The sequence below is a fragment of the Acipenser ruthenus genome, chromosome 8 (assembly GCF_902713425.1).
Source record: "Acipenser ruthenus chromosome 8, fAciRut3.2 maternal haplotype, whole genome shotgun sequence".
Lineage (NCBI taxonomy): Eukaryota > Metazoa > Chordata > Actinopteri > Acipenseriformes > Acipenseridae > Acipenser > Acipenser ruthenus.
Window position 1 is genome coordinate 22,877,662 of NC_081196.1, and position 27,461 is coordinate 22,905,122.

Sequence of the window (27,461 nt, forward strand, 5' to 3'; positions counted from 1 at the left end):
TACATATATGCTTAACAAGATTTTAGAAAAGATGTATTAAGAATTAGTGTGGGTTCTAGGGGCTCCCGAGTGGCGCATCCAGTAAAAGCACTCGCTAGAGTGCAGGATGCACTCTATAGCCTGGACGTCGCGAGTTCGAGTCCAGGCTATTCCACAGCCGACCGTGGACGGGAGCTTCCAGGGGGCGGAGCTCAATTGGCCGAGCGTCGCCTGGGGGGAGGGAGGGTTAGGTCGGCCAGGGTGTTCTCGGCTCACCGCGCACCAGCAACCCCTGTAGTCTGGCTGGGCGCCTGCGGGCTTGCCTTGTAAGCTGCCCAGAGCTGTGTTGTCCTCCGACGCTGTAGCTCTGAGGCGGCTGCACGGTGAGTTAGCAGTGTGTAAAGAAGCGGGCGGCTGACGGCACACGCTTCGTAGGACAGCGTGTGTTCATCTTTGCCCCTCCCGAGTCAGCGCAGGGGTGGTAGCGGTGAGCTGAGCATAATAAAATAATTGGGCATTTCAAATTGGAGAGAAAATAATAAAAACTAATTAGCAATGACTAAATTATTTAAAAAAAAAAAAAAAAGAATTAGTGTGGGTTCTTCCAAGTACACATGGGAATACTGTGTCCTATTCTTTTAAGCAAGATGATTTATAATGTCACGATTCATAATACATGCCATTCTGTAATAAAAAGTAAATATGCATCCCCTGCGAATATAAATTCTTGTATATAGTGGACAAAGGCTATTTTCTTGCTTGTGCTATGTAATAAAGCATACCATTTATTATAATACATTAATGGCACTGTAGAGCCCCCCTACCCTTAATGTCAAACCATGACAACCCAAAGGATAAGTGATACAAAGGTAAACGATTGTGTTATTTATTTAAAGTATGACCTCATTTTAAAGAAAATACTACTTTACCACATGATTTTCTTTTCCTATTCATTTAACTGAAAATGTATGGCTGACAATATGACTGGCGCCCTCAGTATGTGGGATCTAAGGACAGCAGTTACAAGTATACATTGAGTATACATGCTTAGGCAGAAAATCAAAATACAAAATGAAGAAAATTGCTTTTATTAACTTAACAGGATTGTTACAAAATGAATTTGAGTATACTGCATTTTAAAATAAATAGTATGTTCAAAACAGAATCTAATAGAAGTGAATGCCAAAGCCTCAAAAATCTAAACAGTGTATGTGTTTAAAGTTACAAAAAAATACTGACATACATTTATTATATAAATAGGGGGGTTGAATTGATTTGCTCCAATCTGATAGTTTCTGAGAAATAAGTAGCAGCTCATAGATCAGGGCTTCTTCACATTTTAATTGTCCAGAACATAGTGTACTGAATCCATTTATCGAGTAAAAGCCAGTAGGCCAATATCAATACATTCAATACCATCTCACATATGAAGAATGCATCCTGCCATGGTAACAAGCAAAGCCAAAACTGATACTTGTATCGTCTACAGGGAAAAATGATCATTGGAATTCAGGAACACAGGAACTTGCGTTAATCATCTTGGTCCCCATTTGATATCACTGAGACCTTGAAACTGCTTTTTTAAAGAATGTCGGTCAGCCCATTCAGAGTCAAGGTAAGAGTCATCATCAGCTTTTTGCAGCTTCTGTAAACCAAAAGAGTTGTATTTAGATCATGAGCTTTAAAACCTAATGAAAACACCTAATGGATCAGGTTCTGAGTAGAGCAGTCATTGTCACACCTGTAAATGCCCTCTAAAGCCAACAGGAGTTTAGAATCTTGAAACTTGCTTAACAAACTGACTTGAATTAAAACAGCCATAAGCGATTCAGTCCAAAATATAACCTTAAAACATGTATTTATATAAAAATATATATATATATATATATATATATATATATATATATATATATATATATTCATTTTATAATAGCATTAAGCTCAGGACTCAAGTGACACCACAGTCAATTATCTAGCAGGTAATGAATACAGTGTTGGACATTATACAAATAATAAGTAGCAGTCTTTGATAATACATTGAAAAAGTGCAAAAGCAGGTTAACTAAAGAAATAAACAGTGTGTCATCACCATGGTTTTTTTTTTTTTAGGAGAGATAGATATGTACCTTAAGTTCCTCCTCACGCCTGGAGTAATACATCATCATCTGCTTCTGGTCCTCAGGGCTGATTACTGGCTCACGAGCTGGTGCCCCTTGCCCTCGCTTGGTTATGAAAAACAAGTATAACTTATGTTCTTTAGTATAATGTAAGAGCAGTCACGTTATATTCCTTTTTTTTTTAAAGCAGGTTTTGCAGATGAAAAACTACTTTGCATAAATACAACCATGGATAACTATAGAATACTACTAGAGCAGTCTGTAGTTTTGAGAAAATATGTCTGCAATTTACAACAAGTAAATCAAATGTTTCTTCTGGGTGTGTTTTAAGGGCTTAACAGTAAAAACCTAAAACCTTATTTATAATCACTTAGGACCATATACTGAGAGAAATAATGCTGTATTAATTGTATAAAACTCATGGCAACCACAGCTTTATCAGATCTCAACCTTCTTAACTAACCCTTCAACAGAGCACTACATTTTACTACTCACCTTTTGTATCTTTACAATAATTTTAGTTTTCTCATTTTTGCCCACATATTCTGTTAGTTTCTTCCCTTGATGCAACTCCTTTGCTGCCCACCACAACTGAGCCTCTGAATCTGCAATCAACTGCAAAGCTGCCTGCAATGTAAGAAATACACAACGTAAATCAGTGCTTCAAATTGAAACCCAAAGTTCACTATCACCTTCAACGATTGTATAGACAATTAAAAAAATGTTTTGGAGGAAATCGACGCTTAACCTTATCTGTTGGACCATGCATGTTTGGAGGGAGGGTTGATGCATATTCTGCAAGATCCTCAATTTCAATAATGAAACTGGTGCATTTGGTCAGAAATATCTTTGTAGTGGTGTTTGACTAACACCACCAGTCAGCAATCACTTTGCTGTGAGACATGCTTTGATTGCACCAAACTTTTTTTTTTTAATTGACCGATATGTTTGGAAAGTTTAATGAAATTAATCTGATAATTCAGGTGTTACTGATTCCAAGTGTAAATGTAACACAATGTTTTAATTTTTTTTTTTAAATATATCAGCTTTATGACCAATTCCCAATAAGCAAAATAATTGTGATAAAAGGACATATCCCGGGGCTCCTGAGTGGCGCATTGTGACAGGATAGGCGTAATGTGGTGTAAAAATAAGAGACTCCAGTCCTTTATGCAATTAAGCGCCTTGGTTTTATTTCTTCACAGAAAACCAACAATAATAACGCCGGGATCCACAGCAATGTGTAACCCGACAAAACAATAATAATAATAATAACGCCGGGATACACAGCAATGTGTAACCCGACAAAACAATAATAATAATAATAACGCCGGGATACACAGCAATGTGTAACCCGACAAAACAATAATAATAATAATAACGCCGGGATACACAGCAATGTGTAACCCGACAAAACAATAATAATAATAATAACGCCGGGATACACAGCAATGTGTAACCCGACAAAACAATAATAATAATAATAACGCCGGGATCCACAGCAATGTGTAACCCTACAAAACAATAATAATAATAATAATAACGCCGGGATACACAGCAATGTGTAACCCGACAAAACAATAATAATAATAATAACGCCGGGATCCACAGCAATGTGTAACCCGACAAAACAATAATAATAATAATAACGCCGGGATCCACAGCAATGTGTAACCCGACAAAACAATAATAATAATAATAACGCCGGGATCCACAGCAATGTGTAACCCTACAAAACAATAATAACGCCGGGATACACAGCAATGTGTAACCCTACAAAACAACAATAATAATAATAATAATAATAATAATAATAACGCCGGGATACACAGCAATGTGTAACCCGACAAAACAACAATAATAATAATAACGCCGGGATCCACAGCAATGTGTAACCCGACAAAACAACAATAATAATAATAACAACGCCGGGATACACAGCAATGTGTAACCCGACAAAACAATAATAATAACGCCGGGATCCACAGCAATGTGTAACCCGACAAAACAATAATAATAATAATAACGCCGGGATACTCAGCAATGTGTAACCCGACAAAACAATAATAATAATAATAATAATAACGCCGGGATACACAGCAATGTGTAACCCGACAAAACAATAATAATAACGCCGGGATACACAGCAATGTGTAACCCGACAAAACAATAATAATAATAATAACGCCGGGATCCACAGCAAAGTGTAACCCTACAAAACAATAATAATAATAATAATAATAACGCCGGGATACACAGCAATGTGTAACCCGACAAAACAATAATAATAACGCCGGGATACACAGCAATGTGTAACCCGACAAAACAATAATAATAATAATAACGCCGGGATACTCAGCAATGTGTAACCCGACAAAACAATAATAATAATAATAATAATAACGCCGGGATCCACAGCAATGTGTAACCCGACAAAACAATAATAATAATAATAACGCCGGGATCCACAGCAATGTGTAACCCGACAAAACAATAATAATAATAATAACGCCGGGATACACAGCAATGTGTAACCCAACAAAACAATAATAATAATAACGCCGGGATCCACAGCAATGTGTAACCCGACAAAACAATAATAATAACGCCGGGATACACAGCAATGTGTAACCCGACAAAACAATAATAATAATAATAACAACGCCGGGATCCACAGCAATGTGTAACCCTACAAAACAATAATAATAACGCCGGGATACACAGCAATGTGTAACCCGACAAAACAATAATAATAATAATAACGCCGGGATCCACAGCAATGTGTAACCCAACAAAACAATAATAATAATAATAACGCCGGGATCCACAGCAATGTGTAACCCGACAAAACAATAATAATAATAATAACGCCGGGATCCACAGCAATGTGTAACCCAACAAAACAATAATAATAATAATAATAATAATAATAATAATAATAACGCCGGGATACACAGCAATGTGTAACCCTACAAAACAATAATAATAACGCCGGGATCCACAGCAATGTGTAACCCGACAAAACAATAATAATAATAATAATAATAACGCCGGGATCCACAGCAATGTGTAACCCGACAAAACAATAATAATAATAATAACGCCGGGATCCACAGCAATGTGTAACCCTACAAAACAATAATAATAATAATAATAATAACGCCGGGATCCACAGCAATGTGTAACCCGACAAAACAATAATAATAATAATAACGCCGGGATCCACAGCAATGTGTAACCCTACAAAACAATAATAATAACGCCGGGATCCACAGCAATGTGTAACCCTACAAAACAATAATAATAATAATAATAATAACGCCGGGATCCACAGCAATGTGTAACCCGACAAAACAATAATAATAACGCCGGGATACACAGCAATGTGTAACCCTACAAAACAATAATAATAATAATAATAATAATAACGCCGGGATCCACAGCAATGTGTAACCCGACAAAACAATAATAATAACGCCGGGATACACAGCAATGTGTAACCCTACAAAACAACAATAATAATAATAATAATAATAATAATAATAATAACGCCGGGATACACAGCAATGTGTAACCCGACAAAACAATAATAATAATAATAACGCCGGGATACACAGCAATGTGTAACCCGACAAAACAATAATAATAATAATAATAACGCCGGGATCCACAGCAATGTGTAACCCGACAAAACAATAATAATAATAATAACGCCGGGATCCACAGCAATGTGTAACCCGACAAAACAATAATAATAACGCCGGGATCCACAGCAATGTGTAACCCGACAAAACAATAATAATAATAATAATGCCGGGATCCACAGCAATGTGTAACCCGACCAAACAAAGGGAAAAAAGGTTGCAGTCCCAAAATAAACAAACAACAAAAACAATCCGTCTTCCTTTTGTAATCCGAAAAACACGGGGGGTAATAAACCCAGCACTTCCGGGTTGTCGCTCCTACGGCGTACTCCCGGAGCGTCCCGTTAGTGCTCTAAAAATACAGAGTAGAAGGGTTAGCACACAAATCCACAGTAGCAAAGAAAACCCGTTATCCAATTCTCTTCCTCTGTTTCTCTGCTTGTTTCTCTGCTCATTTCTCTTTCTCTCTCTCTCTCACACGCACTGTACCTTGCCAGAAGGAACAGAACCCCGGGCCACGCCCCCTTTTGTACGCCCCGTCCCGTCCCCATTGGTCAGCGAGGGCAACCACCGTCAGTTAATGCGTGATTGCCACCGCGCTTCCCGACCGGGTCTGTGACGTTGCGCACCGCGGCTCCGCCTGCTCCTCCTCCCCAGTGCCCTCACCTCGGAAGGGAGATCTAAAACAAGAGTTCACTCTCTCTTTGTCACACGCATCCAGTAAAGGCGCTCCACGTGGAGTGCAGGATGCGTTCTATAGCCTGGACGTCGCCGGTTCAAGTCCAGGCTATTTCACAGCCAACCTTGGATGGGAGCTCCCAGGGGGCGGCGCACAATTGGCCGAGCATCGCCCGGGGGGAGGGAGGATTAGGTCGACCAGGGTGTCCTCAGCTCACCGCGCACCAGCGACCCCTGTAGTCTGGCCGGGTGCCTGCGGGCTTGCCTGTAAGCTGCCCGAGAACTGCGTTGTCCTCCGACGCTGTAGCTCTTGGGTGGCTGCATGGTGAGTCTGCAGTGTGAAAAAAAGCGGTTGGCTGACGGCGCACGCTTCAGAGGATAGTGTGTGTTCGTCTTCGCCGCTCCCGAGTCAGCGCAGGGGTGGTAGCGGTGAGCTGATCTTAAAAATATAATTAGCCATTCTAAATTGGGAGAAAATAATTGGCAACGACAAAATTTAAAAAAAAAAAAAAAAAAAAAAAAAAAAAGATAATCCCAATTAAGGGAAACGCAAACCCAGAGTTTAAAAAGGGGGGAAAATAAAAGTGGCTTGCTAGTTTTGTAGCAGTTTGAGAACAATTATATAAGGCAATAGAATTGTTCTCAAATTCTATCATTGGAGTAAGGGTGGAGTTTGCATAGCAGCTACAGGAATATATAATGGTAATGTACACCTCTTCATGGTGACCCCCCCCCCCCCCAAAAAAAATGAAATACGCTTGGGCAGTTGTATTGGATTTACCACTGTATCATGTATAAAGGGTTTCGCAGCCTCGCAAAAAATAAAAAAAACTTTGTATTATTACTTGTACTGTGATTCTTGAAATGTATTTGTTTACGACTGTAACTCGCCCTGGAAAAGGGCGTCTGCTAAGAAATAAATAATAAAATAATAAAAATTGAGAGTAAACGGGTAAACCTTGAGACTTGACAAACATGCTTTTGTAGCTTGTTCTTTATGGCAATACAACCAATGCTCTTTAATTCTCACTTATCACATGGTGACCATTAAATACTGGAGCTAGAAAAAGTGGTCTGCTCACAGGTGAACTGAGGCACATTAAAAGGCCAACATAGAACCCTGGGACCTCTGTGATCAGCAAAAGAATGGCAACTGTAAATAAATACATAAATACAAATAAATAATTAAAATGCCTTCGAAAACAGTCAAGGTTACTGTACCTGTGTCCCCGACAGATCTTCTCGATCTTCAAACTCTAGCCTGATTGGGTCATGAGGAGGCAGTCCCATGGGATAGACAATCATAACAGCTCCACGCAGCTGGTCAAGCGCTTCTTTCACCATCTCCAGTGTAACACACACATTAGCCTGAACTTGTTTCTGAAGGAACAAGAAGCAAAGTTTGATGTCTTCACTTTTATAGCTGAGCACGCTGCTGCCCACTTGTGGACACAGACATTGATGAAGAACATGTCTGAATGTTAGGCTTAAGCATCAAAAATATACCTTGGAAATTAATGACTTTGCTTCCTCGATTGTTTTTTGTAAAACTTGCTTCATTTTTTCATTTGGAGCTGTTGAGAGAGAGAAAAAAGGAATGTTATATTTGTTTCCAACATCAGTATTTTCATAAAGCAGATGCACTTTATATACTCACAACAGCAAAAAATAAATAAAGAAAATAAATAAATAAGCAGCTCACATAACTGAGTTAAACTCTTAATAAGAGCTCTTTGGTATTGAGATCAGCAATAAGCGACCGAAAGGCTTAAACTCCCTCACCAGACTGAACACAGGATGGACTTTTAAAGCCATCACCCACATTAAACTCCACCTTTCAGGAGAAACCACCACTACGTATAACAGGTAGGTATAAAATCATGACTCCCGTGTAGAAAGCTGAGTGTGTGCGGCGTGCGCGCCTCTCAACACATACGTGTAACAGGTCACCAGCATGAATACACGCTGGCGAAAAAGCCCTCTGCTCTCCCCCAGGTAAGTATTAAATATAGATTAACAACAACAGAACTAAAAGGGAAAATACGGTTATTGTTTATATAGCTGAACAAACTCTCTTTGAAAAGTAAGGGGTGGATATTGTTTGAATTATTTTTTCTTATATCTTGACAATTTTTTTTCACTTTTAAATTGCAGTGAACTCTGGCTGTTTCTATTATAGCTCCAAAATGGCCTCATGTATTTCTCAGAACTACATTTCACATCATCCTCCTGCTCACTGGTAAATCCATCTCAGTTACATATGTGAGCATGAGGGTGATGGGTAATGTAGTTTGAGTGGTCCACTAGGTCCATATGAAGCCATCTTGGAGGCAGTGGAATGCAATTTAAATGTTTAAAAAAAGTGGTCAAAATGTAAAAAAAAAAATTAAAAAAATTAAAATACGCACCCCTTACTTAAACATTTGTAGCAACACATGGGAACATGTAACAATAAAATAAAACAAGTCCTTATATACCCTTTAAGGCAGGACTAAATGGCTGTGAAAGACATTGTTGGATTGTTTTTCAGTTGGAAAATAAGGAAAGGGAAGTTTTTATTGTAAGACCAAGTTTTTGTACAGTACTTCAAAGTAACATTACAGTTAAAATGGAAGGATGTAGTTACTGCATACCCCAAATAAGAGTGAACTTGCGCTGCATTGTTTTGTTAAATTAGCAAATCACTGACTTGGTGGTAGAATACGTGCCTCTAAAGACACAGTCTCTTATCACCTGTCGAAAGTGGAAGGCACCGACTGAGCTGCTGCCCCACTGCACTTAAGTCTGTACTGCAATAAAACATGCAGGGGTCATTCAAAAAGGGTAAAATGTATGTGCCCTGATGATCCAAAGTGCCCCATGAAGTCACTGGAGAAATATATAATGAAACGTCCGAAGAATCTTCCAGTATCTATCTTTATCCACGAACCAGACGAACATAATGGCAAAAATGTGTTTTACACTAATTTTATAGAGCTGCTCATAGACAACGTTGTTATAATGGAGGGCTATATTTTGTAGAATGATTACTTTAGAGTGCTTATGTGTAAAGATACATACAAAAACGGAACTAAATTATTTATTTATTGTAACTATTTCATTAATTGTGCTGTAACATTGAAGTATAAAAGCAATAAGACCCTCCACATTGGGCATTATTGACCAGTTTGGTTGTAATAGCAAACTGTCCCTAATACCTGGTAATGCCCTCTCTCATTATATACACACATCTATCCTACCAAGTGGAGAGTATGATTCTCCACCAGCCAAGCACACACACACACACACACGTACGTACACGTACACAATAGAACTCCAGAGTTACAAACTGACCGGTCTACCGAACCCTCCCTTTCAACCCGAAGTATGCAAATCACTCAAATCATGCGTGCAATGCAACCAGATAGGCGCGCCTACATAAGCGGCGTGCTGGTCATGGGGAAGGCAATATTACTGTACGAACAAATGTATTCAGAAAGGGGAGGCAGATTTCAAAGCAAGTACAGGCAATTTTTCTCGGAGCATTTTAGTTTTAAACAAAGCACAGCCCCCCCCCCCCCCCCCAAGCCAAAGGAGGCTGAATGATTGAGCAAGCTGCACGAATACATTTTGTTTAAAAACAAGCACAATGTTAACCCAGGTTTTCCTGGATGTTTAATTCTGTGTTTTTGCTACAGTTACGATTTCAACTTCAATGTAACCTTTTTCTGTTTATAGTACGGTTTTACAGACTTTAGAACCATAACAATGAGTATTACATTACTGTGCTGTAGCCTTGTATTATTCTTCAGATTGACGGTGTAGATAGCAGGTGTACATTTATTAAAACCATTGAAACTAATTTTCAGAGTTACGAACAACCTCCATTCCCAAGGGGTTTGTAATTCTGAGGTTGTACAGAAAGGAAGAAGACTACATCACCCGTTAATAAAATCCAGATCTGCAAGTATATTAATTAAAACAAAAAGTTTTAACAATTGTAGTTTGGAGTAATTATCTTTAAATAGAAGTAGTAATAAAACAACTTTCTGACACTACATCTGAGTCTCAAATGATCTTACTCAACAGCTTCAAAAGAACAAACAATCACATCTACCATCATAACTGCCATCTCTAATAACTTACTACCAACATCTGCATCTAATTTAATTGTGTAAAACCCTCGCTATAGCCAAAATTCACAAGCCTCCCAATCCTGGTCGGCCCATTGTTACAGCATGCTCCTGCCACACGGAAATCATTTCAAAGTTCCTTGATGTTACTTTCAGACCATTTGTAGAATCTCTACCTACTTATGTCAAAGACTCCAACCATTTTCTGCAAATACTGGATAATTTTGCCTACACAGAAATAATGAAAATCTCATTCTCTTCACAATGGACATCAAAAGCCTCTACACAGTTATCCATAACAGTGATGGTTTACAAGCACTTAAGCACTTCCTTGATATACGGACAATAAAAGAACCTGCAACCAATGTTCTTCTGAAACTTGTCCTTTCTTTGAATGGTTTTTCCTTTATGGAGATTTTTCTAAACAAGAGGTGTCAGCATGGGAACTAAAATGGAGCCCTCTTTTTATAGGATAGATTGAAAATAAAGTACAGTGAAAATACACCTCTTATATATCTTAGATACATTGATGACATATTCGGCATCTCAGTTAAAACTAATTAAGAATTAAATGATTTGACCAGTTCCATCAAGCACTGCGGTATACATGAAACATCTCTAAATATATATAATTCTTAGACATCACCATCACTGCTTCTAACTATACTACCAACACTACCATTTTCTGCAAAGAAACAGACTCTCAGTCTGCAGACTGAGATGCATTTGCAGACTGAGATTTGCATGACAGTGATTTTTTAAAGAAAACAAATTAAAATCTGTGCATTTTTCAGAAACTGTTTTCCAGCCACAGCCATTAAAGAAGCTCAGTTACTACCTAAGATAAACAGAAAGGATGCTTTGTACAAAAGCAACACATAAAATACTAATAATGTATTGCCTATCATCCTGTGAACACAAAAATCCATCATATCATACAGACACATTTTAGTACTCTCCAACAAGATCCCTCTACAGCTCCTATTTTCAATAATCCACCACTGATGTCTTCTAAGAGAGACAAGAATCTAACAGAATATTTAGTCCATAGTAACATGCAACCTAGTTGTGACAATTTTAAAGGCTCATTTCCATGCAACTGGTAATGCTGTGCTACTTGTAAATATATCAACACCACCACACGAATTAAAAGGGGCAAAATCTTCATTTACTATTCATGAGACTTTTACTTGCACCATAATGGAATAGTATACTGCATTGGTTGTGTGAAGTGTGACAAACTGTACATTGGAGAAACAAAATGCTGTTAGCGGACTGCTTCGTGGAACATCTACCAAGTATAAGAATTAACACCTCACTGCATAAGACATCACAATTTATGCCGGTAAACGGCTTAGCCATCCGGTTTTATAGTTTAGGGTTTTTCTCTAAAAGGTTCAGTTGGTACTCCATGTGAATGGATACGGGCAGTTGGAGCCTTGTCACATATTTGAAATCACTGCGCTAGTTTACAGTTACAGATGTACAGTAACTATAAAACTGAGTTACCAGTTACCAGAAAGAAAATCCCAAAAGTAGTAAGTAGACATGCTGGTCTGAATGAAGAACAACTACATGAACTGGAAGATAGCAAAACGGAAAAAAAAATACAAAAAAAAAATAAAATATGCTATCTTTCAGGACTGGCTGAAACAAAAAACAAATTGTCTTACCTGTGGAAGATGCACATCTTAGGAAAATCTTTAATATTTATAGAAATATAAGAAACACCCAAAGAGAAGAATATAACATTTCAAGCTACATTAGACTTGGAATAAACTGCTGTCTAAATGAAAACAAAACTGGGGAATCTGTCAATACACACGCACCCCGACTTCATCACTTCAAATAATGTATTTTTAGCGGTTTGTAAAGGCTACAATAAAACACAAAAAGACAGACACGTCTGCACATTATCCACCCCTCTGACACAGACCTTGAAAAATTACTGAAATCCAAGACAGTGTTGAATTTATTTTTATTCCTCCCATCTGTTCTGCTCAAACAGTGTCTGCACTGAGAGGAAAAAAATAATAACTCAGTGCCGTCTCAACTCCACCCCTGGTGTATCTTTTCAATGGCAATGTATACAATATGAAAAATAACTTATTTTTGCATGTTTCAATTAAAATAATTTACTCAGCTTAATTGAGTATATTATAATTGAGTAATTGTGTAGTTCAAACCCACAGTTCTATCTGGATTATAAATGCAATAAGGCCCTTAAGTGTGTCCATTTATGTCGAATATACAGACTTCTCAGGGGTTGGAGGCACTCGACTTTGTCTCGTTTGGATATTCATTCATTTTCAAAAAGTAATAAAATCTGTTATATTGCTCAAAACACAGGCAGAGACAGCATAGCAGCAGGAGCAGGGGGGCGTAGTCCCTGTGTGTGCCTTTATTTTATAGCAAGATGTACAAAGAATATCCCAGGGGTGAAGAATACTTTGTGTAGGCCTTACTTTACCCCCAGTGAATTAACTACAAAACAAAGGATGCCAAATAGCAGTTCAAGTTAAACGTTGTTTTGTTTATTCCTGAAATAAATAGTACATAAAGTTGACACTGCATTTTATTTCTTTTTTTAATTCCTTGCCATTGCCGTTTCTTCACAGTAAACAGTGGCCATAGACACGTTTTCATAAAGTAATAACATGAGGTTTACTTGTGCCTTTCTGTAGCTGAACAAGCAAAGGAAAGCTCAAATTTAACTTTAAATTAAACGAATGTGAAAATGGCATTGTAAAACGAAGGGGAAAAAACCTCATCGTTTTGGTTCTCGTTTCTTACATTCCACATAAAGTTGCAACAAAAATATATAATATATACAATCTATATAAAAATCACTACACAACATTTCCAGCAAGTTGGGCACTGTTTAAGCGAGGCATTGTCTTTTGTCTGTCCCATGAGAGTCTGACTTGCTCTAAAGCAGCACAACGATTTTTTGATCCAGATGGCTTTCCATAGCAATCACTATACATGTGTGCACATAATTGGTTTGTTTACTTTTTGCTGTCTAAAACTTTTAAACAGAGGCTGGAGCTGCTGTGTTGATCCCGTGTTTTTTTTTTTTAATATATATTAAATCACACCTATCACACAGAGCTCTTTTTCATTTGCCATTTTTTAAACTGTTGCGCAACTTCTGGTGAGGCTATAAATAAGTGCAAGATATTTTTGTCATTTCTAGCGAATACGAACATCTGATTTTTGTATCCACATGTCAAAAAATATTCGTACAACTATTCTCTCTCTCTCTCTCTCTCTCTCTCTCTCTCTCTCAGCTGTCCAGTTTCTTAATAACCACCTCTTAATAGTTTCTTAATAACCAATACTTCCTCCCTCAGCAAGTTCCATTTTATCTTTAAGCAATGCTGTTGCGTTGCCTCCTCCTGAAAACTCCCTGATCTTCAGCCCCAAGCAAGTCTCGCTTTCCCTGCGCCACCAGATTTTAGCAGGTGCAGATATTAATTTGGTTTCCCTCCTTACAAACACCCCAGATTCAGCCAGTACCAGGGTGGTTCAGTGCACAAATCGTTCAGTTACCCTCAAAACATCTGACCCCCGCTTATTCAAAACTCTCACCATTTCTGAATTTATCCTAGCTTTCAGTCATTTTAGAGATATCATCTGTGAATTCTATCCTGACTGGCGCAGTGAGCTGGATGATTACATGTCAATTATTCTAGACCTTTCTGTTAATTTGGAGGATCACACTTCTTTGAATACCACAAAGCCTTTTCTGCAAAAGTCGCTGCTCGTCTCCAGCAATGGAACCAAAGGATTTACTGGGGAGCCTTGGATCAAGATTTATATTCTCGTTTTTTCACTGGTCTCAGGCTGTTGGCATGCTCCACATGTAACTCCACCTCTCACTCCATCTGCACCCTTACTGAGTTAGAAAATCAATTCATGATAGGCCCCTTTGAATCGCCTCCTTTTCCCGTATTTCGCATTAACCCCATTGGCATTGCAATTAGAAAATATTCTGGCAAAAAGAGACTGATAATTGACCTTTCTGCACCTCATAACTCCTCTACTCCAAGCATCAACAGTTTAAATTCCCCATGAAGATTTTTCACTACAATATGCAACAATTGACCATGCAATTTCATTAATTAAAGTCACCAGGAGAAATGCATGGTTGTCCAAGGCTGACATCTCAAATGCATTTAAAATCATGCCTATAGATCCTGCTCTATGGCACCTCTTTGGAGTACAGTGGTGTCCCAATTTAGTTTTTTCGGTTCGTCTGACTTTCAGCTGTAGGAGCAGCCCCAAGATTTTTAACACTCTGTCAGAAGCCCTGTGCTGGATTCTTCTAAACAACTACTGCATTCCCTTCCTGCTGCATCTCCTGGGTGACGTTCTCCTCACTGATTTTCCTCACGCTCCTCCTGCCCAGAACATCCCCATTCTCAGATCTGTGTTTTCAGATCTAGGTGTCCCCCTAGCATCAGAAAAAACTTTGGGACCACTCACTTCCATTGAGGTTTCTAGGCATCACTCTGGACTCTCAATCTTTTTCAGCTTCACTACCTCAGGAAAAAATAGATCGCATCATATCTATCATTTCTACTTTCCGTGTAGGTCCTCCTCCTACCAAACATGATCTCCTGTCCCTACTAGGCCATCTGAATTAAGCCATGCGGATAATTCCTCAAGGAAGAGATTTCATATCCTATCTTCTACAATTAGTCCCATCTGTTGATTCTCTCAATGATGTTATATGTCTAGACTCTTTCTGCCGCGAGGATCTCTGCCTTTGGGCACTCTTGCTGAAAGAATGGAATGGAATTACTTTTTTCTAAGATGACTGCCTCCTGCTCCCCGAAGACATTCAACTCTTTACAGATGAAGCTCCTTCCCTAGGCTTCGGAGGATACTACAAGGGGAAATGGTTTTCGGCTACATGGCCCGAAGAATTCAGCGCCATTCCCTTGTCCTCGTCATTGTATGAAATGTATCCGGTGGCCGTAGCCGTATTTCTTTGGGGGTCCACTTGGGCCAAAAAGTCTATCCTCATACACTCAGATAATTTAGCTACAGTCCAAACCATAAATAAAGGTTGCTCATCTTCTTCCCTTTTAATGAAAATATTCAGAAGAATTACCTGGTTATTTGTCTGCCACCAGTTCATTCTCGGAGCCCAACACATTCCGGGCCACCTAAACCTAATTGCTGACTCTCTCGTTTACAATTTCAGAAATTCAGATCGCTTGCTCCAGAAGCCGACCTGCTGCCAACCGCAGTTCCTCCCTATTCAGACCTGATATTCCTGTGAACCATCCTCTGCATCCTCTGGTTCTGCAAGCTCAAGAGACAGCTCTTCTCGGTATTGCTCCCCGCACCCTGCAGACGTACTGGTCAGCTTGGAATTGTTTTAAAAATTTCCATTCTGTATTTAATATTTCTTTCCTTCTTTTTCAATTCAGGTAGTTTCATCCTTCATTATTTCCCTTCAAAGCAGAGCTATACGAGTCTCTTCTATCAAAGTATCAATTGCTGGTATCCAGTTTTTTCACAAACTCATATTTGGTTCTCCTAGTTTGACACTTGGCAACTCTCAGATTTCATTAATTTTGAAAGGGCTTCAAAAGGTCAGAATCGCCTTCCCCCTAAACCTGCCCACCTATCACTTTTGACATACTTTCCCAGTGCATCTTCTTTATTCGTTCCGGTTACTCATCTCAGTTTTTAGACAAAACTCTTGAAGCTCTATACCTCCTAGCTTTTTTGGGGTTTCTGAGGTGCTCAGTTTACAGCAAACTCTTATAAAATTTAACCCTCAGATCCACCCGTGCATTTCCGACTTGTCCATACTCTCTTCTGATGCACTTACCTTTTTGCTCAAAAGAAGTAAAACTGATCAGGAAGGAAAGGGATCCCTAATTTATCTGTTTAAATTAAAATCCCATGTAAGCCCCTATGAATCTCTTCTCTCTTTTCTTCAACTCCGCCTTTCTCAGGGTGCCACAGCTACCGACCCTTTGTTCATTAATGAAAACAGAGCTGTCGTTACTTGGCATTGGTTTATTTTCCACCTTCACCAGATCCTTTCCAGAGCCAGATTCTCAGCCAAGCAGTTCTCCGGTCATTCATTCAGGATCGGGGCAGCTTCTTCAGCTTCTTGTCACGGAGTTCCAGACTGCATTATTAAGCAGCTAGGTTGTTGGTCTTCTGGGGCTTATCAAGGTTACATCAGGACAAACATAGTAGATCTTAAAAATGTTTTTTCGAAGATATGCTCTTAGTATCGGTAACCCTGTTCAGGGCTAGTCCTTTAGTGAGCTAATACTCCTACTTGTGGCATTGAGACCTGCTTGTTCTTTTGGGGTCTCTGCCTCTTTCTCACGGACAGACGTGAGTCCTTAAACCAAGTAAGGTTTGATGCCAAATTAATGTTTTCTACGGAAATAATGTATTATTATTTCTTCCACAGCTATCGCATACCTCGCATTTCTTCAATAAATAGTTTAATTCAAATTTGTGTGATTGGTGTTTTGTACCGAACTACTGAAATGCATTTTGTTTATTGAAATGTGCAACTCAAAGGAGTTGCCTCGTAAATGCAGAGAATTTGATCACTGTCCCATTTCTGAGTTAATTTGAATAAATAATCAATTGAGGTTGATAACAAATTATTAGTTTGGTACATCACCATCTAAACTAAATTAACACAGTAAAGCTAATTTGCTAAAATAGGTACTGGAATGTTGGATTCCGTTCTGAATGGGAAGTTTAATTAGTTCTCGTGCACATTGACATGATCGATTACAACGAGAAACGGGTATTGGAAATACTAATGCAAAGTAGACACTTTGTGTGAGAAGCCATATTTAATATTAGTATATTAACCATGTATGCTAATGATGTTATGGTCGTTGTAATCGTTTGACTATGGAATCAATGAACTGTACACCTGACGCATATCTCTAACCAATAGCCTTTCCTTTCTGTAATATTAGATTAGTTGTGCACCCCTTTTTATTCTTAAATAAACTACTGTTTTATATTTCTGACACGCTGTGTGAATGTCGGTTATTGTCTAAGGTAATCCGAGTTCTACATGATCCCACAAAACTATTATGGTATGTCTCAGTTATTAACATTTGGATGTTCTTAAACAGGGAGCCTAGAGACTAATTTATATTTAAATAAACTGTATACCTAATTAACTGCAACTGTTTACTTACTGCAGTGTACTGAGTTTCTATAATCCATAAAGATAGCGGCTGAGAATCACGTACTACAGAATTCAGTCTCGCAGAACTTAAAATATCCACCACTACTTTTATTTATTTATTTTAACCAGAACTACTCAGAATGCGGCTCACAGTGTTTTCATCACTGTCACCCACTTCCTTAGAGATTGTTGTAGCGTTTCAGGCATTCTAAACTGGGTGAAAAATACAGTAGCTTAAAATATCTGTGCAGGATTTTCCCTGCATTGAAAGTTGCAGATATGCGGGAGCAACTTGGAAAATGTGCAATTCCCACTATCCTGTGCTGAAATTCAAGCCCTGTATATATATAAGGTGCAAACTCCAAAAGGAAAAGGTAATGTAGGTGCACAAAATTGTGAATAAATATTTTATATATATATATATATATATATATATATATATATATATAAAAATAATTTATTTTCTTATTTTCTCCCAATTTGGAATGGCCAATTATTTTTTAGGCTCAGCTCACCGCTACCACCCCTGCGCTGACTCGGGAGGGCAAGCCCGCAGGCGCCTGGCCAAACTACAGGGGTCGCTGGGGTGCAGTGAGCCGAGGACACCCTGGCAAACCTAAACCCCCCAACCCCCCCACCCCGGGCGACACTCGGCTAATTGTGCGCCGCCCCCTGGGAGCTCCCGTCCACGGTCGGTTGTGGAATAGCCTGGACTCAAACCGGCGACGTTCAGGCTATAGAGCGCACCCTGCACTCCACGTGGAGCGCCTTTACCAGATGCGCCACTCGGGAGCCCCTGAAATGTATTTTATTATATTTTTTCAGTGTTTGTAGTCATGATGAATGCGCTCAGTTTAAAAATAAAGCATTTATGTTTAACTTTCCATTTAAATACAGTGCGTCTGTGATGCAAATGTTAGATATGATGTTCATGAATAAAACTTTTCAGTTGTATCCGATAGCATGTCTTTAATTTTCATAACGAAGCAGTTTAAAAATGTATGGGACACAGTGACCCACGTGGCAGTTCTAGGTAGTTTGAAAATCCGGCGGTTCTAGTGTTAATCACTATTTTAGTGTTTGTTGTATCTTTATTTTGTAGTATATTTTGTAATTCATTTTCTGTTAATTCACAGAATTGGCGTTCAGCCATTTTCTCTTGTGAAGAGTGTAGGGGAGAAAGACGTTCCCTTGAAAAGGGTCGAGGCGGACAGATGTTAACCAGTCACATGACAGACAGAGACTATTGACAGGTGGTTTAAGGGTGTTCAATCTATTTTTCCTATTCTATTAATGTCTAGTATATTTATTTATTTATTTATTTTTTATTTATTTATTTTTTTTAAAAGTATTACTGTGCAGGACCCGCTTTAAGACTATTACCTTTATTTTAAAATGTGCACCGATTAACTAATGACCATAAATTAACCAATCAAATCCAGTGACAACCCTAATTATTTATGTGTATTTTATATATATATATATATATATATATATATATATATATATATATATATATATATATTACACACAAACCGTATTTACTCAAATTCATGTCACACCACCAAATATGAAAACCAAAGAATAAAACTATATATATACACACACAGTGGTTTGCAGAAGTAAACCCCCTGCAAATTTTTCACATTTTGATGGCACCCTCCACGACGCTTTCAAAATTAGACTTTACATGTAGAATCTACACAAACTACTTCACATTGATAAAGTTAAAGAGATGCATATAGAATACAAATAATTAAGATTTACAGGGAAAAACAGATTCTCAGTTGCATAAGTATTCAATCCCTTTGCTACTGCATCCCTAAATCAGCTCAGGTGCAAATGATTTGTTTGAAAGGTCACAAAATTAGTGAAATGGTTTCAGCTTGCGTGTACTCAAAGTGGTTTAACTTGAAGATAATTTCCCTCAGGTATATAAAGTGATCCAACAAACTAACCGTGATGACCAAAGAGCTTTCGAAACAAGTCAGGGATAAAGTGGTAGATAGGCACAGAGCAGGAGAAGGGTACAAGAAAATTTCAAAGGCGCTGATTATCCCTCTCAGCACAGTGAAGTCCATCATTAAGAAGTGGAAGATGCATCGTACCACCCAGACACTACCCAGATCAGGTCGCCCTCCCAAACTGAGCAGCCGGGCAAGCAGGAAACTGGTTCGGGATGTCACTCTGAAGCCAACAATGACCTTGAGAGATCTGTAAAGTTCTGTGTCTGAGATGGAAGTCAGTGTTCACACATCAACAATAAGCCGATCCCTACACAAAGCTGGCCTGTATGGACGGGTGGCAAGAAAGAAGCCATTACTCAAAAAGCCTCATCTTAAAGCACGTATGGAGTTTGCGAAAAATCATGTATTATTATTATTTATTATTATTATTATTATTATTATTATTATTATTATTATTATTATTATTATTATTATTAGTATTTATTTCTTAGCAGACGCCCTTATCCAGGATGACTTAAAATTGTTACAAGATATATTATTTTTACATACAAGTAGTTTTTTTTTTTTACACATTATTTTTAAATACAATTACCCATTTATACAGTTGGATTTTTATTGGAGCAATCTAGGTAACGTACCTTGCTCAAGGGTACAGCAGCAGTGTCCCCTACCTGGGATTGAACCCACGGCCTTCCAGTCAAGAGTCTAGAGCCCTAACCACTACTCCACACTGCTGCCCTGCAGATGACACTGCAGACGTGGAAAAATGTGTTGTGGTCAGACGAGACAAAAATTGAACTTTTCGGTCTAAATTCCCAGCGTTACATCTGGCGAAAGCCCAACACTGCACATCACCTAGTAAACACCATCCCAACTGTCAAGCATGGCGGTGGTAGCATCATGTTATGGGGATGCTTCTCTTCAGCAGGGACTGGGAAGCTTGTCAGGATAGAGGGGAGAATGGATGGTGCAAAGTACAGGCAAATCCTTGAGGAAAACCTGTTTGAGTCAGCCAAGACTCTGAAACTGGGAGGAAATTCACATTTCAGCAGGGCAATGACCTGAAGCACAAAGCCAAAGCCACACTGGAGTGGTTGAACAAGAATATAATTAACCCTTTGCGGTCCATTGTCGGACTGGGTCCGACATTGCAATTATTCCTCACAGGTCCTTTGTCGGACTGGGTCCGACATCATTATAGCAACGCAATAAACGGGTGTTTAGTCGTTTTTTCTCCGGAAAAAGCAGAGAAAACCATTCAATTGCCGAGTGGGAGCGACAGGAGCCGAGACAAGTCGGAAAAAAAAAAAAATGTACGACTATTATTATTATTATTATTTATTTCTTACATAGGTGAACGCTATAGCAAACGAAAGGGTGGGGCGGGGCTGGAGATGCCTAGTGAGTGCTTTGTTGATATGCAGGGCCATTTAAACCCGTTTGACTGTGAAAAAAAATACTTTTAAACAGCGCGTATAAAATTAACTGCGCGTGTGAAAATTAATTAGACCTGGCGTGCCTGACGCGCAGTTAATAAATGGACTGCAAAGGGTTAATGTTCTTCAGTGGCCCAGTCAAAGTCCTGACTTGAATCCAATCAAAAATGTATGGCGAGACTTGACGATTGCAGTCCATCAGCGAATTTTCCTGTGAAGAATGAGCAAAAATTTCACCATCCTACTGTGCAAAGCTATTGGAGACCTATCCAAAAAGACTCACAGAAGTAATTGCTGCAAAAGGTGCTTCTACCAAGTACTGACTTAAGGGGTTGAATACTTATGCAACCAGTAAATTTGATTTTGTACATTTTTCTTTGCAAGTTTTGCTGACATTTAACCTCCTCCTCATATAACAGTGTTCAGTTTAACCACTACAGCTTTGAATAAAAAAAAGTTTGCTTGAAAAACTGTGCATAAATTATTTGTAATTCAACAAAACGTGACATTATTGGTATTGGGTGAATACTTCTGCAAAACACTGTGTGTGTGTGTGTGTGCATGTGTGTATATATATATATATATATATGACACACACACACACACACACACACTCTGGTGGCTTTGCATCCCATTTTAAAATGGGGCCCACAGACCTTAACTGAAACTTTTGGTTTGGATGGCAGTTATAGATTAAATAGTGTTGTGTTGGAACTGTTCCTGAAAACATCATTCTGTTTCTTACCATGACCATTCCTTCTTCCAATCTCATCCTTTTTAAACTCAGCTCCTCCACTGGGCACACACTTCAGTGCCCACTCATCCCGTAACTTCAGCTCTGTAATCTGCTCATCCGTCAGTCCTTGCATGTTCGGAGGGAGGGTTACGCCATGTTCTGCCAGCTCCTCCATTTCTAAGCCATTCAAACAGTTGCAACAAAACAATTTTGTGGCATTACATCACTTTTACACACACAGAAACCATTATCATTTTCATGTTTTGTCCCCCCAGATAGTGTATGTGCATTACTTTGCAGAGCAGTAGTACAGCATCAACATGCATTTGCTTTTGCTTGAGGTGATGCTGATAAAGTCTACATTGAAACCTAAAAATAATGGCCCTGAATATCAAAAGTGTCTTCCAACAGTCCGAAACTCACTGTCTCCGTCTGTTTTAACCCGACTCTTATCCCAAATGTTGTTTGCATCATGAAATGAAACACTGATGGCACGGTTTAGAACACTATAAAATACTGGTGTTGAAGGGCCCAAGGCATATGCAAAACGTAACACTGATGAGAGCGCATCGAGTGCTTTTCACCTATTGATTGACATGCATACGCTTCACCACATACAACGCTGCACTGAAGCAGAAGCCCACCGACAACTACAAGATGATTCCCAGCCAATGCCCTTGGAGGAATTAGAAGCTTGCATTGATCTAGTGTGTGCCTGTGGAGCATTTGGTGCCAGAAGCCTGGGTTACTGTCTGTGCCAACAGTTACCCAGGCTTACTGTGCCAAATGTGCAAAGAGTCTGCAGTAAGTGCACTGCATATGCTGAAAAGCAGGATCTGTGTGATTTGTGCAAGCGCTTAAGACTTTGTAAACGACTATAAATGAAGCCCATTCTGTTCAAATGTTTATTTATTCATGTCATTGATTATAATATGTCTGTGTATAAATGCATAGCTTCAGTTGCATATATGCATTTTGTTATGTAGGCAATATAAATCTGTTTATTTAAAAAAATGTTGTTTCAGTTGCACAGTTTTGTATGTACATACATTCATTTATTTTCAATATTTGTTTATTTAATTTTTTAGTTTTGAGGTTGCACTTTATTGAATATGTCTGTATATAAACACATATCTGTTCAAAATGTCTTATTTACAATGTTTCGGTTGTGTAGATCAGGGATTCTCAAACATTTTTGTTAACAGACCCTTTTTCAAATGCAATATTAATCACGGACCCCCAACTGAGAAACTGATTGACAAAAGTATATAAATGTACATTATATAAACACATGCTGTTAGTGATGCTTTTAGAAAAAGATTATACAGTACTTACAGTCAGTGAGATGGGTGTGCCTGTTTCTTACTGCAGAGTCTGTCTGTCCTTGGTGTGATGGTTGACAAGCAAACTCGTAAATCATTCTCCACTTCCAGTCGGGACCTGAACTTTGTCTTCATAGCTGCCATAGCAGAGAATGATGCCTCACATACATATGTTGTTGGGAAAGGTAGCAACACTTTCATGGCTTCTGTTACTAAAACTGGGTACTCCGCAGCAACAGTTGGCCCAAACTGACAAGGTGCCTGTTCCTGAAACGTAAGTGTCAGCGTGCGGTCACAGGGCAGTTCGAACAGCTCCTGTTCTGCTTTTCCACTCAAGCGACACAATGACAAAAGTTGAGAACGGATCCCAAACCAAATCATATTCCTCCATGTTTATATTTTTTAAGTAAAAACTTAAGTACGCTGCCAAAGTTGAAAGGTAAATCTGTCATTCACCTCAAATATGGTTGTATTACCCCCTTGTGTGGACAGGTTCAGCGTATTCAACAAGTTATAAATGTCTGTGAGGTATCCAAGCTTTGTGATCCATATCGTGTCAGAAAAGTTCACGGCAAGAGTGGGATTGTGCACAGAAAGAAAACCCAGCAGCTCATTGCAAAGCTCAAAAACTCTTTCCAAGACTCGGCCACGAGATAACCAACGCACTTCCGTATGAAACAATAATTTGTCATGTTCTGCACCCATTTCTGAACACAGCTTTGCAAATAGGCGTGAATTCAAATTTCTGGACAAAATTCACAAGGCCTTCAGTTTCTTCGCTGCATCTTCGCTTACCATCACTTTGCACATTTCTACAGCAGCTGGAAGAATCAGTTCTTCTCCAATAGTATGGGATTTTTTACTTTTTACAAATTAGAAGACTGTTAAGAAGGATGCTTTCAGAGCCTTTTCCAGAACAGACATTATGTTTGTCACTAGAGTTTTTTGTTTATTGTATTATTCTTTCTTTCATTAAAAAAGTCTCTGGATTTATTTTTATACTCCGGGTACCTTGTTGTGAGGTGTCGTTTCAACTTTGCAGGTTTCATTTCTTTGTTAGATAGGATTTGTAAGAATACAACGCATTGTGGTCGGCCATCCCTAATTTCCATAAAACCAAAATCAGTATAACTTTCATCAAACTTTCTGTTCATTTGCTTCTTGCTACTGGACTCGGCACCGTCAGTGGCTTCAGCACAACTAGCAGAATTACTAGGAGGACGTTTTAAATACATATCCATTTTCAATGTAGTTTGCTCACACACTGTAACAATATCTTCCCTTTCCACCCGCCAAAGACGTCTCAGAAAAACGAACATCACTTCTGATTCACTATCACAAAGCAGTTTTTTTCTATTATGTTTTCGTCGTGCTATCGAGTCATAGTGTCATCCTAAATGTGATTATTAAGTGGTTGTTCATGCATCATGGAATACTATGTTGTGTAAAAAGAAACCTTAGTTTTGTCCGTTTTACTCAGACATAGACTCTTTATGTGTAGGTGCTTTATATGACGTTCCTGAATAAACCTATGACTTATATTAAATTGTTTGTCCTTTCATTACAATATTTATGTAAGGCTGGGGCGATGCCAAATTTTTCACTATCGATATATCGTGCTACAAAACAGTTGATGCATCGATTCATCTATTATGAAAGGGTTAAAAAAAAAAATACATGTGGAGCTGTGGATTACTGTGTAACATTGCAAGTTACACTTTAAAAACTATGCAAAATAATAGTAGTACGTTTATAAAACACAGATGTAAAAGACAACATTTCCCCTTTTCATCCCTATCCAATATTACAAAGTAGTTTTATGCAATGTAATGTGTAAAAATGACTCTACTGCTCCCTGGATTCTCTTTACAAAAAAAAAGCCAGAGGTCTCAGTATCCCATGTAGCACTGCGCACGTCCCTGGTAGCGACTCGGACTCGAGATTCCAGGTCAAGGATTTGTAACTGGAACTCGAATGATAGTGACTCGGACCCGGATCCTGACCCTGACGACTCAAACTCGACTACAAGTCTGAGAGATTATATATATATATATATATACACACACACACACACACACACACACTGCTGTGCAAAAGTTGTAGACATTTCGCATTTTCTACTCTGATGCATTATGAGCATCAACAATTTACTCAAAGCCTCCACTAGTGTTTTCTACAATTATAACAACTTTGATTGTTATTAATACAGCTGGGTGAGAATAGCTCGCATCACTCGATTTTCAAGGTGTGGTATCCAAAGCACAATCAACAAGTACAGATAAACATCATCTGTAATTGACTAACCCAGGACTGGAAGACCCAAAAAGCTGTCTAACAAGGATGAGCAATACTTGAAGATAATATCTTTAAGGAATACAAAGAAGACAAGCGTTGAATTGACAACAGAACGGGCAGAAGGCTCTGGTGTCATCCATCTATCTCCAGTACGAAGGTAACTCTTGAAATCCGCTATTCTCAACCAAACTAAGCTGTATTATTAACAGTCAAAGTTGTTATAATTGTAGAAAACACAAGTGGAGGCTTCCGAGCAAATTCTTGATGCTCATAATGCATCAGAGTACAAAAATGCAAAATGTCTAAGACTTTTGCACAGCAGTGTGTGTGTGTCTATACACACACACACACACACACACACATATTTACTTCTATACTTGTTTATTCATTTATTTTTCATTTTGGGATAGCAGATACATTATCCCTTACATCCTCTAAAATCACAGCAATCTCTAGCAGCACATTGGGCTCTGTCGGCAGTCAGTCACTGCACCCACATCAGACAGAGCCTGTTTGAAATAGGTTCCCATCTCCATTATGATTTTTTTAAATAGGCGGAACCACCTAAATTACTTAATTGGACAGTGCTCTAATTAGCATGTATTTGGTCTGATTAAGTAATGTAGGGTACAGTTGTAACAAAAATGGTCGGAGAGAAGCTTTGATATTCAGGGCCAGAGACTAACTGTTGAAATTGTCATGGCAATACCCTCCAAGTTTGGTCCAGTATATACAATGTCATGCCAATAACCTCTAAGTTTGGATCAGTATATAAAATACTGTTATCAGTTTTAATCCTTTTTAAAATTGTATTTGCAGTGTGTCTTCATTCTTATACAGAACAAAAAATCTTTTTTATTTGTGCGTTTTGTTATTTGACACAATAGCCCATCAACAGGCACCAACACTACAGTATTAAATAATATATTTGAATCTGATTTTTTTTTTTTTTTTTTAAATCTAACTTACCTGAGCAAATCCTGTCCACCTTTAGCCTCCCATTATAAACAGCTGTAACTTGCTTGGTCAGCTCTTCCACTGGAACATCCACTGTTGTAGTGAAGAGAAACTGGCTCTCATCCCCACGCTTTACATGTAGTTGCACCATAGTTGTACTGGAGCTTAACAAGTCAAAATGCAAACATTTTCTCATTGGATAATACTTTAATATACAAATATGATTCATTGGTCTATCTACTACAAAAGTACATTATTCCACAGTTCAGAAAAGCAGCCTGCCAGTTTGTTTAAACTTCCACAGATAGTTACATTTGATTATCCCCCACTGAAACTAGCTTGTAACTCTTACATTTCTGTTTTGTAGAATTACTGACCACATTAAACATGTATTAAACCACATTAAACATGTTACAAGTCGGGTTTCCAACGTTCCTCTGAAAACCATTGATTAGCAACCCTTTTTTTAACACAAATAATGTCGGCAATAAAACAAACTTGAAAACGTGCAATTAAAAATAGTGTAAATAAGTAATTTATAGAAAGCAATGTTGTCTGTGAGAGTTTAAGCTACTACGAACTCTCCAGAAAAGTCGGTTGCCATGGTGATAGAATACAACTTAGGTACATTTCTTAATATATCTGTTAGTAACTTAACTTTAATCAGCATGACGGTAATTTACACATCTAATGTCCTGAAATATAAATAATTAAATTCTCAAAGAAACCAGAATTATTTCATTTTACAGTACCTTTTAAACTATTCAAAAAACGATGCTTTCAACTGCCTTCTGATGTCCACATAACCAGTACTGCGCCAGCAAGCACAGAGACTAAACTCCTAAAAACCGGGACGAGATTGCATGCTTCCTGTCCACTGCAACCATCAACAAAGAGAAGGTCTTTGCCACTGCAGATTGTGTTTCATGACGGCTTTTCTGCACTGCTGCCATCTATGGTGGCTGATCAGAATGGCAGGAACATTGCATTCGAATTATTCCAGAGGAAACACAAACTCATTGTATA

At 38.5% G+C, this 27,461-nt stretch overlaps 1 protein-coding gene across 2 annotated transcripts; it reads right to left on the reverse strand.

The window, feature by feature from the left end:
* Positions 1-1,051: 1,051 nt before the first annotated feature.
* LOC117406834 (cilia- and flagella-associated protein 298-like) lies at positions 1,052-27,348 on the reverse strand. Of its 2 annotated transcripts, XM_034011165.3 has the most exons (8): positions 27,188-27,348; positions 26,448-26,599; positions 21,871-22,038; positions 7,925-7,992; positions 7,640-7,798; positions 2,592-2,723; positions 2,106-2,201; positions 1,052-1,624 (listed from the first exon to the last, which is right to left on the reverse strand). In XM_034011165.3, the coding sequence occupies exons 2-8, from the start codon at positions 26,584-26,586 to the stop codon at positions 1,514-1,516; spliced, it is 873 nt and encodes a 290-aa protein (XP_033867056.3). In that variant the 5' UTR covers positions 26,587-26,599; positions 27,188-27,348; the 3' UTR covers positions 1,052-1,513. The 2 variants fall into 2 exon arrangements, with proteins under 2 accessions (XP_033867056.3, XP_058884707.1); XM_059028724.1 differs by lacking the exon at positions 21,871-22,038.
* Positions 27,349-27,461: the final 113 nt, after the last annotated feature.

What these genes read in the sequence shown, in the direction of transcription:
- LOC117406834 (XM_034011165.3), bottom strand. Translation starts at nt 26,586, where the DNA reads ATGGTGCAACTACATGTAAAGCGTGGGGATGAGAGCCAGTTTCTCTTC. An exon ending in GGTGGACAGGATTTGCTCAG is followed by an intron (nt 22,039 to 26,447) that starts GTAAGTTAGATT and finishes TGAATGGCTTAG; the next exon opens with AAATGGAGGAGCTGGCAGAA. An exon ending in CAAAGTCATTAATTTCCAAG is followed by an intron (nt 7,799 to 7,924) that starts GTATATTTTTGA and finishes TTGTTCCTTCAG; the next exon opens with AAACAAGTTCAGGCTAATGT.